The sequence below is a fragment of the Macrobrachium rosenbergii genome, chromosome 20 (genome assembly GCF_040412425.1).
Source record: "Macrobrachium rosenbergii isolate ZJJX-2024 chromosome 20, ASM4041242v1, whole genome shotgun sequence".
NCBI lineage: Eukaryota > Metazoa > Arthropoda > Malacostraca > Decapoda > Palaemonidae > Macrobrachium > Macrobrachium rosenbergii.
In genome coordinates, this window is record NC_089760.1 from 14,436,372 (window position 1) to 14,457,500 (window position 21,129).

The 21,129-nt window shown below is 34.2% G+C and overlaps 1 protein-coding gene across 6 annotated transcripts in view; it reads right to left on the minus strand.

Moving 5' to 3' along the window:
* The window catches only part of LOC136849064 (kinesin-like protein KIF26B), a 591,672-nt gene that overhangs the window by 47,539 nt on the left and 523,004 nt on the right, over positions 1–21,129 (minus strand). For all 6 annotated transcript variants that reach the window (XR_010856224.1, XM_067121978.1, XM_067121977.1 and 3 more), the window contains 3 exons: positions 18,750–18,968; positions 17,724–17,862; positions 13,930–14,092 (listed from right to left, as the gene is read on the minus strand). Coding sequence is in view for 5 of the 6 variants with exons in the window: in XM_067121978.1 (XP_066978079.1) it covers positions 13,930–14,092; positions 17,724–17,862; positions 18,750–18,968 (521 nt within the window). In the remaining variant the exon portion in view is untranslated. The remainder of the gene's footprint in view (positions 1–13,929; positions 14,093–17,723; positions 17,863–18,749; positions 18,969–21,129) is intronic.

The window sequence follows — 21,129 nt, forward strand, 5'->3', positions numbered from 1 at the left end:
TACAAATATGTGATTGCAAATGAAAAATAATATTTTTTTTCCTTTTAATTATATACTTTCTCAGCATACGAGAATGTATTCATGCAAATAAAAACATTTATTCATAGGTAAATTAGTGAAGACCTGTGAAAAACGTATAGAAACGAAAGCTCCAAGAAATTGTTAAATATCGCTTTTATTATAAAATTGCATCGCTAAGAATTTCGATAAGATGATCGTGGCCCTCATTATCCCGACTTATTCCAAAAGAAGAAAAATCTTTCTTAAGACCTCAAAGTGGTCCATTCAGCGAGCAAATACCGCATAATGAAGAGGTTAAATTGCTGTGGCTTAAAACCTGCCAAGAATCCAGGCTTTATAAGTTTATAAGTGAAATTGCAGTCGTCAAACAAGTTACGTATTTCTACAAGATGACTAGCGGTGGCTTACGACCACCTTGACTGGAGCTTGAAAGATAGCCGAAAATTTCTTGAGCAACGCCGTTTCAAGTCAAGTTTCCAGCGAACACGAATATCGTGTAAAGAATTCTTAAGACTTCTCTGTTTGACTCTGAACTTGCTCTTCCACTCATAAATCTAGCCTCCTGAGGATTGATCGTCTGCACTGTGAGCATTCAATTGCCAAAAGAACCAGTTCTGGCGTCTTGAGAAAAGTTCTTATTTTGATGTCTGTTTAATGAAAGCAAAGATCGTCCTTCCATGATTCTGGTTGAAGCAGTCCTTCCCCATTTATAAATGAGTTTGGTCCTTTTAAATCACTGGCTTTTAATCACTGGCTTCGTTTTGCTTTCCATATTCTTTTGATTAGCTTCTTTTGCTGTTATGGATATGATTACTTGACCTTAATATGATGCAAAATATTTTAATATCTAAGATTCACTTATTAACAGTTATACTTAAAAGAAAACAGTTTGATTATGTGTCCTTTGAAAATCATTATTATTATTATTATTATTATTATTATTATTATTATTATTATTATTATTATTATTATTATTATTTGCAGAAGACTATTAACTTGCAAAGCAAAATTTGACAAAACAAAAGTAGCTTAAAAAAAGCAAAAAGTAAGAAATCGACTAATTTTTGCCGATCACTTAGTCCTTCATTGACCTTTCTGTCTATTCGTCAGATTTTTCGATTTGGCTGCGGACTGGAGTCTCGAGACGTCGGGTCTTTTCCAGCCGCTCTAAAGTTTACATATTCAATATTTTTGAAAGTTTAATTAAGAAACAAACCTGAACATTTTTCCATACCACTGGCCATTCGTTTGATGATTTTTGAGAAATGAAAGTCCAGAGGATAGATTTATAAATAACAGTTGTCGTAATATAACGCTTATAGTGCGTTGATATAAAGGTTCATGCAGATGTTTTATCATTCTATGGCCTTTTAGTTGAGAGACTGATACTTTCCCGCAGAGGGGGGTTCAGCCTGCATGTTGCAGTCACATGATAAACGTTAACTTTTATTTTGATTTTCCCTAGAGAGAGTTCCTCAATGAAAATGGTCTATTTACAATATATATATATATATATATATATATATATATATATATATATATATATATATATATATATATATATATATATATATATATATACATATATATATATATAAATTTATATATACAGTATATATACATATACATTGTATATTATATACTGTGTATGTATACAGTATATACATATATATACTATATCTATCTATCTATATTTATATATATATATATATATATATATATATAAAAAGTATATATATTTTTAATTTATACACAAACAAACACACACACACACACACATATATATATATATATATATATATATATATATATACTGTATATATATATGCATGTACATCTTGTAATTGCATTTTAATTCTTTTATGGTCATAATTAAAAGAAGGCCTTTCTATTTACTTGAAGAACACAGGGGTCACAGGATAAGCAATCAAGCGAAAAACGCGAAAAGAGCATAGGGATCTTAAATGTGTGAAAGACGCTCTTTTTTAACCTTTCCCTATATTTTGAACATTACTACTAGAACAACTTTTCCCCTTCCTTCAATGATGTGGTAAGCCAAAGCTTTGCTGTTTAGACCGTGATGTTTAAGATTCTCTCTTTTTAGTATGTGGTAATCATTTTGAATTTTCACTCAGCCTGTTGTTAAAAAGCTTTACTTTTTCATTTATGAAGAAATGTAACTTCGGTGAACTTGTCAATTAAATACTATTAACAGCCTTCAACCGGTTTATCAAGTTCGATGCATTTGTATATCACAATTATGACTTCTAGCAATAAATATATAACACTTACCAGAACTTAAGCCTATTTGGCAACTTCTCATATACTCTCTATCGTCATCGGCGTTGAAGGTATTTTCCTCATCCTCCATTTTCTGATTCATTAACTTTCTACTTCCGCGTCAATCTCTTTCTCTGCCGCTTCCATCAAAAGCCGCCAGACAATCGGGCACAAATTTCTGGCATGGCCTAAGGAACCCTTCTTCCTTTAATCAGAACCCTCTTATGATTCTAATAGGGTTCAGGTGGACCTCATTTGAGGTCACTTGTACGGAAATTATGAATTCTAGAAGCGTGTCCTGACATCTTACGCCGAGAATGAATAATTTGTTCTACGTTACTGCAAGTGTGAGGAGTCCCTCTACTCGGAAGTATCTGTTATATTTATCTAGTTAAATCCGTATCTGTTATAAATATCTAGTCAGATCCTCACTCTGATCTAAATCGAAATAAACAGTGAGACAATAAACTCGATCGAACTGTACTTTTTTCCTATTCCCTTTGGTTGAGTTCAAGGGGCGTGCTGAGGTCCTTCCCTTTATGTGTACACCAAGTTAACAGCATTTGCCATCATCTCAAATCCCCCCTCGAAGAAAGATCGTCGCGTGTCGTAGATATTTTAGCTCTGGCCCCAATCCTCTTAGCAACGATCATAACAGAACCAAGAAAGAGCGTTTTCTGGTCTCTCTAACGAACTACCCTGTTGCCCGCCATTATCCGCGGAGTACTTCGAGAGCACTCGATAGTGCTCCTGGTATTTGCGGACTGTCTGTGCCTCGACTAATGCCATCTACTTCCACTCGTTCGAGGACTCTCAAGGAGGAAGTCTTTGAAGTCATTTATCAAAATGGAGAGCCACCTTGGCTCGTTAAACCCTTGCAAATTAGATTTACTGGCTTCGCACTCTCATCCTCGTCGAGTATGCTCGTGTTTTATTTGCAGAATTGTTTGATGCCTTTTCGGGGTAATCGATGTTTTCTCTCCTCCAGGAAATGGAATTCCACTCGAAACTGGATGATGACATTTCCAGGCCTTTATTTTTTGCCAGGTTTTTTTTTTTCGCAACAACATTTTTGAAAAAAGAAATCCTAATGGCGATAAAAGTCTATGCTTTCAACCCATTAAACTTGAAGCTGAATTAGGCGGCAAATACTGTATATTCCTGTACAAACTTCTAAATTAGGTTTATTGTTGGTAGTTTACACGTTCTGTCTAATCTCTCTCTATCAATAAATTAGTTGCAATACATAACTAAAAAACGTGTTTTTATATGAAAGAGAAAACATCCCTTTCTGTATACCCTCACTGATAACTAAGTCTGATCATCTAATATAAGTTTAATCCATTATGTGTACACTTACTATTTCCGTTTTTATATAATAACATCTGTCATTTCGACATCAAAAGACTCACCAGTGTGTTTGATCTTTTAGCAGACTCTCCTTTAATCATCTGTAAAGGAGAGGTCTTTTGTCTAAGCATCCAAAGACTCTAGCAAAGAATATTTGATTAAACCTTCAAAACGCTCTTTATTTTCTTCTTCTTCTTCTTCTTCTTCTTCTTCTTCTGGCAAAGAATATTTGATTAAACCTTCAAAACACTCTTGATTTTTTGGTTCTTCTTCTTCTTCTTCTTCTTCTTCTTCTTCTTCTTCTTCTTCTTCTTCTTCTTCTTCTTCTTCACCACAAGGCTCTTCAGCTAGGGTGTACATCTAGAAAATTACCTCAGGCTGTTTTAAGTAGAAATTTAGAATCTTTGTGTCCAGGTCGGGAAATTTCACGCCATCTTCCCTTCGTTTGAATTTATTGTTGTCACGAGAAATAAAAAGAAAGTTTACACTCTCAAATCGCTTTTATTTGGATGTTATTCTTTCGTTCTTTATCGTCTGATAAACTTTTTCTTTTGATTTTTTATATTAGCCAGACTCCAATAAATACATTCTGATAATAAACCTTGCTTATTGGATTATATAAATCTAAAAAGTCTGTCAGTTCAAGGGAACGTTTTTTTTTATTCTCAAAAAGTGGGAATTCATGACACAAAAATAAATATGTAGGACAACACCTCCACAGCATCAATATATCAAATCTAAATCGACCACTATGTAATATTATTACTTACTGCAACGAAATTAAAAGTAGATTACTTTTTCACCCGAGTCTTTCCGTGCATAAATACAGCAAAATATTTCAATACTGGTTTATATGACGTTTATGGAGAGCCAAGGAAAAGATAGTTTAGGTTCAATTGCAGATTCAGTCTTTTTCCTTTTTTTTGTGCGAGGTGTTGGTGGTTCCATTTCCTGATATATACGATTTCAGAGTGTTTTCTAGTATCGTTAGAATGTTTGTTAAGTTAAAGCCCTCCTGGGCCTCTGTAGGCTCATAGGGCAGGCGCTCATCTCCTGTTTCTTAGGCCGACAGCCAGTGGGGGACAGGTTCCAGTGCCTATGACACGTGGCCAGTGTGTCGCTAGGCCCACTGTTTAACTCCCGAGCCTGGGGCTGGTACCTATTGTCCTACCGAACCTCTCGGACCGTTAATACAATATAATTGAGAAAGGCAAAAATAACAGTACTCATGCAAGTTGTTCAATCTTTTGATGACTCAGTTTTTAATACCCAGTTGCTCGCTTGAAGTTAATAACGAGATATTTCTTGGTATTCAAGGAGCGATCACATGCCGCAGACAAAAAAAAAAACCCTGTTGGCGTAGATTTTCGTAATTTACGTCATAGCAAAATTCTTCAACTCCCCAGAACAGTTGCCTATTTGTATTTGTTCTGACGAATGGGGGCAGCAGCCTTTGAAAAAGAGATTCGTGTACTGTTATTATATATTCTTTTAAAAAAGAATTCTATACTTAAGAAGAGTCCTTATGTATCCTCCAAGAACTGTATTATTACCAAAAATTAAAAAAAAAAGGACTCCAGTAATTTTTTTAACCACCGATGTTGGTATCCATACTAATGATAACAATTAAAAATACTAATGTCATATTATACCAAATCTTATGTATAAATAATTTAGTTTATTATAGATAGCTATACGCTGGTTGTTGTTGCATTTGCTGTTCCAGCTGCTAACCTTAGAACAAATATTATTTGCATATTTATCTTTTTTAAACTAAACTCCAGGGAGAGGAATCGGTTTTGGATCAAGGTAAAAACCTATTGATTCTCCTTGGTCCACAGCCCAGATTCTCACACAACTGAACAGAAAGCCACCAGCAGTATTCTGAGATATCTTTTGGGCAGTTTTAGAAACAAACATACACTACCTTAGTATAACTTCTTAGGCGAAGATAATACAAGCTTTACTCAAAGACAAATATAACAATCACATTGCAAGCCATTAAAGAACATTATTTGCCACGCCAATGCAACCGAGCTATACCCAAGAATCAAAATAGATACATAGAATTTCATAAAATGAATAAATAGATAAATAAATAAAAAGTATGTAACAGATTCAGATAAGACCCCAATGGATATATCGCTCTGGATTCCCAGCTTCACTTGGTGATACAGTAATCCATTTAATATCTTTTTTCTCTGTCTCGACTTTTTTTTTTTTTTTAGACTTGACAGCGTCCCATCTCCTCGCTCTAATTCCTCCCGTTCTCAATTGTTCCTTTTCCCATCTACCTTTTTTTCTTTGCATTTTTAACGAAGCGCTGTAGCCTTCCTTTCATTTATCACGGTTAGAGAATCCGTCTCGATTGTCCCCCTTCTCTCTCTCTCTCTCTCTCTGTCTCTCTCTCTCTCTCTCTCTCTCTCTCCTCTCTTCCCCAGTGGAATTCAATTATTCTTCCTCCTCATTTCCAAAATTTCACCCTGCTCTCTCTCTCTCTCTCTCTCTCTCTCTCTCTCTCTCTCTCTCTCTCTCTCTCTCTCTCTCTAACAAGTAAAGTTATGTGGGTGTTAAAGTTTTTATAATAGGCCTACTTTATTGCATGTTTTAACTGGCAGTAGGAATAAAAAAAAAGAAAAACATTATGAAGGAAGGATCCCACCTCTAAAGGGAAAAATCTTGTCGTGAAAACAATTAAATGGTGCGGATATATAATCATCATCCTACCTTGCTTTTTATATTTGAGAAATATGAAGGTGCCTCTAAAGTCATTGTCATATGTATGTTTATAGTCTTCAGCAGTAAGAAATAGAATATATATACATACACATACATAGGTAGGATAAAGTTGCTAGATCAATGTTCTTCTCCCTGTCTACAACACTGTACAGTCGCCTAGCCACCAGTCATGTAATTTGAGGCTTAGATCAAATGGGAAACTGGCCTGAATAGACGAAAGTACTCTACTCCATCTAAACTGGGTGGAAACTTGAAGGAGATTATTGCTTTTGCCATATTCCCTTAACCACATTTACGCTTTCCATGGAAAACTGTGATAATATGGTAGATATGACATTTTTTTTTAAGCGGCGTTTCAATATCCTCATGCGAGGTCTGTTATAGGAGTGACTGCGGTTCATTCTAAATGAGGAATGTCTGTCACTTACCTCTATTCTTTGCAATACAAAAGCAGAACGCAGCTATCAAAATATCATACCTGTATGTGTATGAAATATAAGCATTCCAACAGATCTAGAATACGAGGAATGCAACAAGCTACCTTAATTTCTTAAGAAATATTTACATTTCTGCATTTGACTTACTTTTGCCAAGGAATACAAATTTTCCAATATCATGTATAGTTTAAATTATCAAAACTACATTTATATGGAATATAAGCATTCTAGCATATCTGGAATACAAAGAATGCAATAGTAAGCTACCTTAATTTCTTAAGAAATATACATTTCTGCATTTGACTTACTTTTGCCAAGGCGTACAGGTTCTTCGACAGTATGTATATATCTTAATTGTAGGTAATTTTGTGATCCTGTAGCTATGTAAGTATATGCGTATGCATGTATATACACGCTCAAGGAATTATGGAACAGCTATTATAAACAAAACGATTTAACGATTGATATAGAGAAGGAATTAAGAGAAGATACAGTGCCTGCTTTCAGTTTTGTCTCTTTTGGCCTTATTCAAAAATATATATATATATATATATATATATATATATATATATATATATATATATATAAATATATATATATATATATATATATATATTATGTATATATATATATATATATATATATATATATATATATATATATATATATATATACATACATACATATATATATAAATGTATATATATATATATATATATATATATATATATATATATATATATATATATATATATATAGATCGATGGCTTGGTTGGTGTACAGACTTCATAGAAGCCTGTGGCGTTCATATATGTCAGAGGCGGAAACTGCTATCCGTGTGTCCGGGATTACGTATGCTCAACGGATTTTGCTGAAAGCAAATGGATGTTATGACTAATAATAAACAAAGCCACTCCAACATCTTTAAAAACATAACAGACACCTCACACGTCTCGAACTGTCGGACTACCCGCCCAGTTCTCCTCGTGCTGCTGGGAGAAAGGGAGGGGTTTCGGTAATAAAATTCTACCGAGTGATTTTTAAACCCCACCCGCCAAATCAAAAAAAGAAGGCACCTCTTAACCCATATAAAAATGAATACGGAATTTTTGAAAAACATCTATAAACGAATGGTTCATTTTTCAAACTAATCATTTAAAGACGAGCTATCTACCATTTGTGGCTTTATTCTCACAGTTTCTGTAACTTTCATTGATTTTTAAACCAATAACAAAAAAACTGATGGCGGAAAAACGTCATCGATCAGTTTCAAACTAATCAAAAGACAGAGCTTCTTTGTGGTTTTATTCTCACAGTAATTTTATGTGCTTCTTTCACAATTTGCTGAAATTCTCCGATTTTATTCACTTGTTTATTCTTATTGTCCTTGTAAACGTTAATTATTGTTCGTTTTAACTGCCTCAACCCATCCTTCTTCGCTATCTTTCAGCTGCCTTCTGCTTCCATCTCTCTTCTTTTAAATTGTTCTTTGATGTCGCCAATTCCTTGTCACTGTTACTTTAGCTTTTCCCTATTTCTTCCTCTTTATATTTCCTTCTTTGTCCTATTTGCCCCCTCTTTCTGTCCTCTTGTGTCTTCCCCTCCTCCTCCTCCTCCTCCTCTTCTTCTTCTTCTTCCAGTCATAAGTTCTAATCCACCTTAATTCCTCTGAGCGCTTTAATCTCTATCCGTAGCTCGTTTTCATTAATTAGAAACCCGTGGGACGGGATCATCCCTCTGACCTCTCCCTCTGTGTTTTAACTTCATATCTCTGATGATACCCGGAAGCTACGAGCTCTAATAAAATGGATGATATAGGCGTCCATTTGTTTCACCTTTTTTTTTATTGATATCTGTTTCTGTCATTTCCTCTCTTTCTGTTTGGTTTAAATTAATATTTTAATATTCGGATATTACGAGGTCGGCTTTAGAAAAATGAATAATTTTCTTGTTTATTTTTTTATTTTTTTTTTTTTTTAATGTGTAACCGTCCGCCTACAGCCATTGAAAATGTTTTGTAATTTTCATTTATCTGTTCAACTTTATCTTTATTTATTTGTTCATTTTAATATCTTTTTTTTTTTAATTCATTTGCATCTCTGATAATATGTCCGTTAATTTAGGGAATGTTTTTATCGGATTTTACCTTTAGAGTATGTTATCAAAGTCCTAACCTTTGGAAGTGGTCACCTTTGGTCTAAATAAACCTTATGCTTGGGTCGTTCCCATATTTTATAAAATAAAAGTCGCACGTTTTCATCCTTCAAAGACAATTGTTAAAAAGATGATTGAGTGTTATGTATATATGCTATAAAGCTCACTGTATAACCTCATCTGTACATATTAGCCGTTTAAAACGAGAAGGTAACACAATACAGTCCTTCTAAACCACGAAAAGGCGTCAAATTAACCGAAACCCGGACTCAATGCGGGATGAAAAGGGACCGCCGTGTATCAAAGAGTCCAAATGATCGGAAACCTAACAGAGCTGCTTTCCGTAAAGCGACCGAAGCCGGGATTTGTGAGGGTTCGGAGAGGGCTTCGAACTCTCGAGTGAGCCAGTGCCACAAAACGACTAATCCGGAGGAGTAAGGCCATTTGCGTTCCCCCTGTTCAAATAATTCCTGAGTGTGAACTATTTGCTCGCTGACAACTCATCAATTAAGGTGTTGTTGGGGCTGCAACTTAATCACTGACTCAGTAGGGGTTGGAACGGCTCTCCCCGTCTCTCTTCGTTGGGTCCTCCTTCTTTCTGTCTGTCCGCTTGTCTTTGGCCATAATACACAGCATCGTTTTTCAGTTGGGGAGATATACTCTAACTTTCCTTTACTCGCTGAGGTTTAATATAGTGAGTTCTTTGATGTTTAGAACATAATTTGCCTTTTGTTTGTTATCGTGTATAGTTTCATTTACACATTTGTCATTGTTTATTTGTTTATATTTATACACAAATACATACACAGAGATATATGTCATTATATTATTTATATATAATATATACTGTATATATATATATATATACATATATATTATATATATACATATATATATATATATATATATATATATATATATATATATATATATATATATATATATATATATTTATATATATATATATATATATATATATATATATATATATATATATATATATATATATATATATATATATATATATGTATATATATATATATATATATATATATATACTACTGTATGTATGTATGTATGTTATGTATAGTTCATTTTTTTGGCCAACGTTCCAAAGCGTAGCTTCACCATCATAGCTAAAAAATACCAGAAAGTTATAATGATTAACATCAATACAAAAATTTTACAGTTAAAAGCAAAGTGAGCAATCTTTGTTTTCATGCTCCATGGTAGAATTGATATTAGGATATTGACTATTGGCAAGCTCAGAAAATAATTCACTAGCAGTTTTGCTTTAAGGAGCATAACAGTGTCATACACAGAACGTATTATGTAAGAAGAAATGATGGTGAGCAGTGGCTAAATGATTGTTTACATATGCTTAGATGTTCTAATCAAGATATTCACCCATCACTTCACTTCTGTGTTTCCTAAACTGATATGTGGCGGTCTTTGTTCTGAGTTAACATCTTTATGGAAGAGCACTGGGTTCGCATTTTCAAGATCAATGTTTCGATCCTGGGCCAACAATCACCGGTTGACCCAAATTTCAATGGGCATTACATTGGCTGTGGTCAAGAATATTCCACAGTGTGAGCAAACTCACTGAAGGAGACTTACCGAGAACCAGAAGGGTCCACCCCACTTGCGTCACCCTATTTAAGACACGAAATTTTTCGGTCTTTCTTTATAAACTGTAATGCTATTTTTTCAAAAAATAATGTTACGAGTATATGTGGAACCACGAGAGCGTAGCATTTGAGCAAAAACATGTACTGTTGAAAAATGGTTATGTCTGATTTGTATGGGTACTAGAGAGCAAATAATGAAACAAAGAAGGTAAGTGGGCCTGTGCAAAATATTTTGAAGGGAAGAGGATCAATTATTGGGATATATCAAAGGATTGTTGATTTGACTCTCCTTTATGGTAATGAATTGTTGATGTTAAATGCAAATGAAAGAAGGAAGCTGAACCTCATGAGATGAATAATTCTATTTGTTGATTAAGTTTGTTGAATGGGTAAGAAATTTACAAAGATGAAGGTGCGTTCAGAAGCTCAATAGGTGAAAGATGGACCAGAGTGTTTTCTGGTGGGTTGGTCACCAAGGGAAACTGGAAGACTATAAAATGGTGACATTTAAGTTTATTTTCGAGGTTTTTGGAGTAAGGACAAAAATCCGAAAGAGTTTAAGGTGATGTTATGGATGATGTTTTAAATAAAAGGGCATTAATATTCAGGAAGCGAGAGAGCGCGTGCAAGACAAATTGAAGTGGTATAGTAAGTATGTATATGGGGTCGACATATTACAAATAAAAGCTAAGTATACCTTAGTTTAGCCAGACCACTGAGCTGATCAACAGCTCTCCTAGGGCTGGCCTGAAGGATTAGACTTATTTTACGTGGCTAAGAACCAACTGGTTACCTAGCAACGGGATCTACAGCTTATTGTGGAATCCGAACCACATTATGACGAGAAATGAATTTCTGTCACCAGAAATAAATTCCTCTAATTCTTCACTGGCCGGCCGGAGACTCGAACTCGGGCCTAGCAGAGTGCTAGCCGAGAACTCTACCGACTCGACCAGCGAGGAAGTGTATAACCCTTGAGTCTAGGTACAGTATAAAATTGCTGATGCTGAAGAAGTGTTGTGTACAAGGTGTTCAGTTTTGTTGTAGTAGTTTACTGATGTACGGAACAATATAAATATATATATATATATATATATATATATATATATATATATATATATATATATATATATATATATATATATATATATATATATATATATATATATATACATATGCATATATATATATATATATATATATATATATATATATATATATATATATATATATATATATATTTATATATATTTATATACATATGTGTATATTATTTATCATCTATATATGCATGCTAAATTATTGCAAGTACATTAACGCTATCCTGGAATGTATCCCAACGTAATTGAGTACGATCACGCAAAGCCCATTTTCCAATAAACTGAAATATGGCGATCAGCTCAAAGATGTATCCGGAGAAGAGGCCCCCCGAGTAATTTTCGTAGGAGATCAAGTGGGATTTCAAGTAAGAGGCAAGAAAGTGTTAAACGAGTATGGATGGTGAAGGATAAGTGGATGACCCGGGGCGGGGGTGGGGAGGGGGGTTGGAGATGTTGGATGTAGGCTACGGGTAGATATATTTACGCAGATGATACGTAATTACGTTACAAGGAAATTGCGGAATTAGCGTAATGGTGGACGGGTGGAAATTACGTTTTGTAGAAAATGTATCGAGAAAATATTCATGTCTAAAAAGAATAAAGATTGGAATAAGTTTTGGTCCTAAAAAAAACAGAATGGGGAAGCTGGCTGTTAAATTGATTTTTATTAGATATATATTGGCAGTTTTATCGTTTATGACTAAATTAAATAAAAGGAAATATGTAGCAGATTCTAATTCACCCTTATTTTAAGATATTGTTATTAAAATAGCAAAAAAATTTTTTTCTACCATCATACACCAATATTTGTACATGTTTAACGATGACTTTTCCATTAAAACAGGTTGTTAGAAAAAAAAGTTATGATGAGAGTTGTTAAATGGTTTCAGATTTCAGACCTGAAAGTTGGAGAAGCTACTCGGAACATGACTCACGACCTCTCACATTGTCTGTGTAATTATAAATGAACGTTTTGCCAAAGTTTGGTCTTATTAGATGTGGACTGAATTGTTCTCGTAAAAGATAAATCTTTTTAAATGCTCTTGAACATAAAATACATGACTGTTAGAAGTGGCTGCAAAACACGGAAATTATAAAATTATTCAGTGTGAAAATCAACAGTAAAATGTCACTGAAAGTCATAATTAATTTAAGAGGGAGAGTTTTTAATGTGCTGAAATATTTTCCTCAGTAATCTTGTATACTTTAACACTAACTCATGAACACACGCAAGGATATCGTGCCTTATCTGAACTGCAAAATGAATAAAGCGAAACACCAAAATCAAAGGATTTATCACAGAATGCTTCTCAACTTTTGTTTAATTTTGTCCATTTTAATCTCAAGTTTGAGCATTACGTAAAGTATGACAAAATAAATAAAAAATAATTTCATTAGCTTTCCCGGAATCGTAATGACTGACAGGTAGACAGAAAGACAAATGTAACTAAAAATACCCTCTTTTGCAGTGGTAATTTTGCCCAGTTCTGAAGCAAACGCCCCTCACATGGCCTCCTACCTCCTCAAAAGCCCAACACTCTCAAGTGCTTCTGTGCTTATTTGTTTTTGTAGGAAATTTGCTGTAGTTTAACCTTGAACTTCAGCACGTAAATAATTAAGCACATGAGAATCTTAGGCTACAAAATAGTCCGAACAAATTTCATACTTTATTTTTCCCCCTCTGTGCAAGAAAATTACACACACACACACACACACACACACACACATATATATGTATGTATATATATACATATATATATATATATATATATATTTATTTATATATATACATATATAATACATATATATATTTGTGTTTGTGTTCAGAGTCTAAAGCAGGGTATATAACCGAGGACTTAAAACTTTTATATATATACATATATATATATATATATATATATATATATATATATATGTTTGTGTTTCGAGTCATGTCAAACCAGGGTCTTAGGTGGACAAGGGCGCTGAGGACCTGGGTTCATCCACTGACATGGTAGAAACTTATTTCTGTTCCACATATTGTGTGTTGATGATTTCTATATATATATATATATATATATATATATATATATATATATATATATATATATTTCTATATATACACATATACAACATATATATATTTGCGTGCGTGCGTGTTTGTGTGATCGAGTCTAAAGCAGGTTCATAGAACCGAAGACTGCGTGGTAGAAACTTCAACATCACGAGCTACACTACCTTGATTCTTCTTCTTCTGAGTCTGTGGACTCTGGAAGCCAGTTGTACGGTAGCCAAGGTCTCCTGGTAGTACGAAGCCGCTGGTGACACGTGGACCAACATGGCTGCCACACACCTGACGGAGCCAACGCACTCCCGCAGAAGCCTGGGTAACTTGCCATCTCTGAAAAGGGAAAATTGGGGGAAAAAGTTTTAATTATGTCTGAGAATTCCATAGAATACGTCTAGAGGGCTGTAAAAATTAACAGGGCACAGTGGGTTTCGTTTTAGAATTCCATGGAATACGTCTAGACGGCTGTCAAAATTATTGTATTGTAGGCTTGGGAATTCCCACAAAAAATGAAAAGTGAATGGCTTTAAATAAGAATCCTAAAGAATAAATTTCGTCATTTTTTTAAATAATGCTTGTCTTGAAAGTATAAAAACCTGCGATATATTCAGACCAGATGATGTCACGCTCTGAAAATATAAAGAAGCAGAGGAAATATGGAGGAAATTAGATAAGCGAATTATTGAATTTTGTGTTTTTAAGACATTTTATTCTGGACGGCAGTCAGACACCTATGTTAGCCCATGAATTATACATACACACACACACACACACACACACACACACACACATATATATATATATATATATATATATATATATATATATATATATATATATATATATATATATATATATATATATATATATATATATATATGTGTGTATGTGTGTGTTTTTATTTTTGCTTATGGTAACTATGAATTCAAATAGAAATATGTATAAAGCCTTAGACTGTGGTTTGTAGACTAACTGTAATGAAGTACCAACATTAGGTGTAATTATCTTAGCATTCAGAATTATTAATGTCTAAAAGACCCACCTCTTACTGCTCTCTCTCTCTCTCTCTCTCTCTCTCTCTCTCTCTCTCTCTCTCTCTCTCTCTCTCTCGCTTAGCGTTGTATTTGTAATTTTATCGTAGGTGTATAACATACATTCGTATTTCGAATTATTCATATTAACTCATTTACAATGAAAACAAAGAATAGTATGATTTAAAGATCAACCATCACAGGAATTTAACAAGAAGCTTTAGGCAACAATCATAGGTCTAATGGAATTCACAGAAGACATCTCAGCACTTGACAAACTGTAGAGCATCTCGCAAAAAAAAAAGGAGGGGGGGGGAGAATAACTCATAATCTATTTGGACCTTTTTGGTACCCATTTTATTCTCCATTAACTTGCAACATCTGGTCTTAACTTTCGCCGAATCGAGTCGTAAATCCGGATTTTTATGATCGATATTATTGGAATCCTCGACTATAAAGAGCTTAGGACCGCAACTATTGTTACGCGTAATTGAATTGCGTAGGTTCAGAGATGCACGAGGAGAAATAAAATTCGTGAATAAAGAGCTATTTGAAATTTACCTCAGCTTATGGTTATTATTAATATTATTTTAGGAAGGAGACCCCTCTCGTAAACGTGTTTTCATTAAAAATTATGGCTACATCAGTAGTGTTTAGTTTGTGATAAAGTTCCTCTGTTTTGCTAATAATTCCCTTTTCTGTGGGAGAAAGGTCACGTAATAATTGTCCTGTACTCATTTCATGTCTGTACACTCCCTTTAATGTGAAATGAATATTGGACAGTTAATACGGGATCTTTCTTCTGCAGAGAAACCAATTATTAAGGAAATAGAGAAAAATCATTATGAATGAAACCCTGCTTATGCAGCCATAATTTTTAATGAAAGATCTTGTTAAAATTATTTCATGATCATACATTGAACCACTTAATTAACTTCCAGATAAAGCTTTCACTGCACCGAATGACATTTTGGGAATAAACGAAAGAACAGAGAAGAGCGTGATGGAATGATTAATAAATAAAAAGAAAAACAAAAAAAAATTCATCTGACAGAGAAATAAATGCATACACGTATGATAACGGAGCTCATCCCAGCACGAACTTTTTTTTTTTTTTTTTTTTTTTGCACGAATCACAATCCATGTTTTACAAAGGGTGAATCAACAACGCATCAGGAATTTTCGGACGGACATTCACCAAAACCCAGCGATAAATACAACTCGTTTAAGTGGACTCCCTAACCGATGATGTGTGATGCATCTCGCATCACACGACTCAAATGAGAAGCAATACGTGAGGTTCAGTTTATTAGAGCACGATGCAGAAAGACCAGGGCTTGATTGATGACCTAATATGAGGTCCTTTTCAGCGACCAGCAAACCATTACGGAAGATACTGCTCTTCAGTTGCAGGAATCTGATTGGCGGAAATGTTGGAATGTAATGATTTAGAGCAAAACCAATTACACGCTGGGTCGGGCCCTCTCATCTGTCTCTTGCTGATAAGAGGTAATGCGATGAAATTCTACTCACTTTTTTATTATTTTTTCCCCAGTTTCTTCGTTTTTCATTTTGAATCTTTCTTCAGCTGTTGTTCTATGTTTGTCTAGTATGATAGTGTTGGTATGATTAGTTTCTTAGATTTTATACACTCAAGCATTTTATTTCGAGGTATTTTATTTTTACATGTGCAAAATAACGGAGTAAGACTTCAGGTTTTCGTGTTTTTATATTTCCCAAATATGACTTTTATCGTCTTAATACTTTTATTTGCTTGCAATTCAAGAACTGTAAAATTTCGTTGTGCGCAATACGTTTCTTATATATCGACAAACGCATATATATATATATATATATATATATATATATATATATATATATATATATATATATATATATATGTATATATATATATATATGTGTGTGTGTGTGGATCCGTGTCTTTGTGTGTGTTTATTTATATATACTCTTCCTGCTGATGCACATGAAGGACTGTTATTCATTCAACCAGACGAAGCTTTTGCGTAAACGTCACATCAAATTCTTAAAAAAAATAATGTCATGTCATGAATATCGGAATTATCCAGTTAATCGGCAATGCGACCCTAAAAGGCGATATATAACGAAATAATCCTGACCATTAAGAACGAATGAAATTCGGCCCACGTCCGGCCAATAACACTTTATGTTAATGCATAACAGTACCGGCGGGGGCCAGCGTGCAAATAATAGCGACAACATCATATTAGCGAAAGCATGACATTAATATCTTGAATATGAGCCTGGACAGACCGAAGCCGAAGCATTGTATTGGTCCATCAAGTTTTTGATCGCCAATATCTCGACCAATATGAGGCTCGCTGACGTTGACGCGATGCGGTGCAATATTGCACGGAGGTAATAAAAGAGGAGGAGGTGGAAAAAGTCTCCTAATTCCTTCTGACTTCTTGCGGTCTGTTCGTCTCCGGGGAGAAATTATGTGTTGCCAAATTGTGGAGTTCGACGAAGGAAAAGAATGCGAGCTCTCCGGTGTCGGAGTTAATTGAATGTGAGCAAATTATGTGTCTAGCTACTGTCATTAGTTTTATGTGTATGTGTTATATTGGCTTTTTCATTAGATATGTAACTCTCCTGTATTTGTATCCAGTAATATTTTAAGTTTTTAAAGGACCTTTCGGTTTAGTTTTATGTTGTCATATTGCCATGTATTCAATTCAGGATAACCAGTTCATCATTACTTCTATACATTCAGAGGGAGAAGAATTTTTAAGATAAATAACTTGGTAAAAATTACGCACTATTAGAACAATATTATCCATAATAAAAATGCTAAAAGAATGAAACATATTTTCTGCTGCTATAGCAAAAATGAAACTACTGTCGAGAAAAAAACAGATTCTTATCCAGCTCAGGGAGCGGCAAATAATTCTTACTTGTAAGGCAAATGTTTCTGCCCGTTGAATATTGCTAGGATGACGTTGCCGAGGGCAGAGAGGTTTAGTCTGGATGGGCCTTTGCCCTTCTCAAGGGCACCGAAGTCCATCAGGTGAAGACGACTGCGACCTCCGGCGACTTTGTGAAGAGAGAAAAATTTTTATATTAAACTAAATGCTCCACCAAAAAGTGTATATAAAAAAGGCACAATTTCCAGGAATGGACTGTAAGCCAAAAATATTTTCAAAATCTTGTCTACTTTTTATTGAACAACGGGAGTTACGAGATGTCTTCAAACCGTTTGTTTATTATAATTCAGACGTACAAGCTGTTTTACCGTATTCACTACCATTGACAAGGAGCTTTAGACAAAACAATGCTTTTGTGCGAAAGATGTCAAAGAATAGTTAAGATTTCGGACACCTTAGTAGTCGACCTAAGACAATTTCATGTGTGTGTGTATTTATATATATAAATATATATATATATATATATATATATATATATATATATATATATATATATATATATATATATATATATATGTATGTATATATATATATATATATATATATATATATATATATATATATATATATATATATATATATATACATACTGTATATGTGTATATATATAAATATATATATATATATATATATATATATATATATAATATATATATATATATATATATATGTGTGTGTGTGTGTGTGTATACATATATATACACACATATATATGTATACACATATATATATACACATACATATATATTATATATATATATATATATGTGTGTGTGTGTATACATATATATATATATATATATATATATATATATATATATATATATATATATATATATATATATATATATATATATATATATATATATATATATATACGTGTGTGTGTGTGTGTGAGTCTGCCTGTCTGCCTGCACTTGGGAAGGCGTGCGTGTGTGTATTATACTCGTACCCCACGTACTGCTATGAAATACATCAAAAGCTAAAACCCCATACCTCCTCCTTTGGCAGACGTATCGACCGAATACTGATATATATTCATAGTGAAGACGAAATGGGCCTGACGTCCTTGCTCGTCGACGTGTCTGTGGGAGAGGGCGGCGTCTAAGAGATGAGCTGCTCTTTCTACGGTGGGCGCTCTCACTTCCGCAGCGTGGGCAAGGAGCAGTGACGAGCCACCGTCCTCCATCAGGAAGACGCCCGGGGACTGCTCACCTGTAGGAGTTGTAAGGTAGAGGCATAAGAAATTATTCTTACTTTTCATCCCATGTCTAAAGCCTTCTGGTATTTTTTTCCAAAGCTCAAACAATACTAAAGTACACAAGCAAATAACACTGCCAGTACAATAGGGCTTAGATGAAAATAGATAAAAATATAAATAAACGAATAATATTTATTTTAATCCACTACAGTTGCTACGAGAAGCATAAGAAAGGCAAGAGATATATTCCACAGAGTGAATGTAAAGAGGAAATATCAGACACAGAATCGCCCAGCGTCCAGCTGCTACCCGTGAATCTCCTTCAGGTCAAAGGAACATCAGCCATGTTGGTAAGTATGCCAAAGAAAGCACGACACTTCCTCATAGCTTAGAGAAAGAAGATCCTTAGGAAAGATAAAAGAAGCACAGGAAATATTTCAACAAATTTTTCTTTTTAATTGTGATTTTATTGTACTTTTTATTGTGATTTTTTTTGCAAGGCTAAAGTGTATACGTGTGTACACGCGTTTGTGCATGCTCGACTGTAAGTGCGTGTTAGCACTTAGTCACAAAGTAGTGTACATATATGCATATATCTTTCAGCGGGAAGATACTGCTACTGAGGTGACTAATAATGACTTGAAAGTGCATAGGAAATGTAGAGGCGTTTTATTACAGGTTATTACAAGACTAGTAAATCACGTATCATTTCGGCTTAGTTTGTCATCACAAAATTTCTGCATGACGAAGTGAAATTATACGAGCGCAAGTCACGACAAACCTGAGCCATCGAAATTGGATGAGCTCAACCTGGATAAATGTCTAGACTCGGCTGCAAGAAGGCTAGCCAACGAGAGAGAGAGAGAGAGAGAGAGAGAGAGAGAGAGAGAGTGTTCTTGGTGGGGGTTGGGGGTTGGAGGGGTTGAAAGGTTGCGGCATGTATAAGCAAGTGTTCCCAAAACACATCTGTTCCTACGCACTTCGACCTTTCCAGCAGGAAGGATCGGCAGAAGTTTGGGTGTCCTAATATCATTACAGGGGCGCCACATGTGTTCAAGAGGGCCCTAGAGAACAATACCAATATCATAGCTGGCTCGCACACACACACACACACACACACACGCACACGCATACGTATCTTTCTTCTTCCCCGGAACAGAGATTTTATCGTTCTTTTCCTCGTGTCTTATTGGATTTTCCTTGCCATTGGTTTCAGGTGATTGATTTCATTCATTACGACCAACTGCTATCTCATTTCTTATTACCTTGAAAAATGCTTCATTTAGGTCCAAGTGTTTTCGTATTTTCAGATTCTGGCAACCGAAGAATTTGGAATTCTTCCGAGCGTTGTTAAAATAACTACCAATGCCTTTTGTATATATGTCCTTGCTACACTCTACGATCGTTACATCGGCTCTCTTTTATTTGAAATGTTCCAAGGAGATGGAAGCATATTCTTGGGAAAGACATTCTTGGCAAGGGAGTGTATATATTCCGGTGGCCTTGATTTACCTTATGATCTCATTCCTTTGATGCCTTTACATGACCGTTGTAACCTACAGCCTCATAATATAAGGCCAAACTTTTTTTTTATTTTCTATTATTTTTATTGTATTCCTTCCTCTTTATTTTTCATTTTTTTTACATACCGTAATCCTTATTTTTAAACTAGTTTTGAGTAAATGGCTTTAGCTATAAGAATCTTCATACGGTTTGATTATTAATAATGATAATAATCATGAATTTCCTCTTGATTTTTAATTATACGTTTTGTTTCTTTTGAAGCTACTGTAGTTTTGCGAGTTAATGGCTTATTCTATATGAATCTTCGTACAGTTTGATTATCAATAATGACAATAATAACGAATTTTCTCTTGATTTTTAATTATATATTTTGTGACATAGGATTTTGTTTTATCTTATAATAACTTCAACTTTATAGATGGATATTACTTTTGCTTAGATTACACTAGAATATCTAATTCCAATATTTTCGATGTGCTTTGGTAGGATAAAGAGTTTTGTGTTGGAGCTCTCAATAACGGGATACGGTTCTAAAACTGTACGTGATACGATCCCTCTCCTCTTGAAATGTCACGAGAATCCTAACGAGACAAGAAACTAGATTATATATTTAGGAGGTAAAGGTAAACTGAGATTAAGTTGGTATTGAAT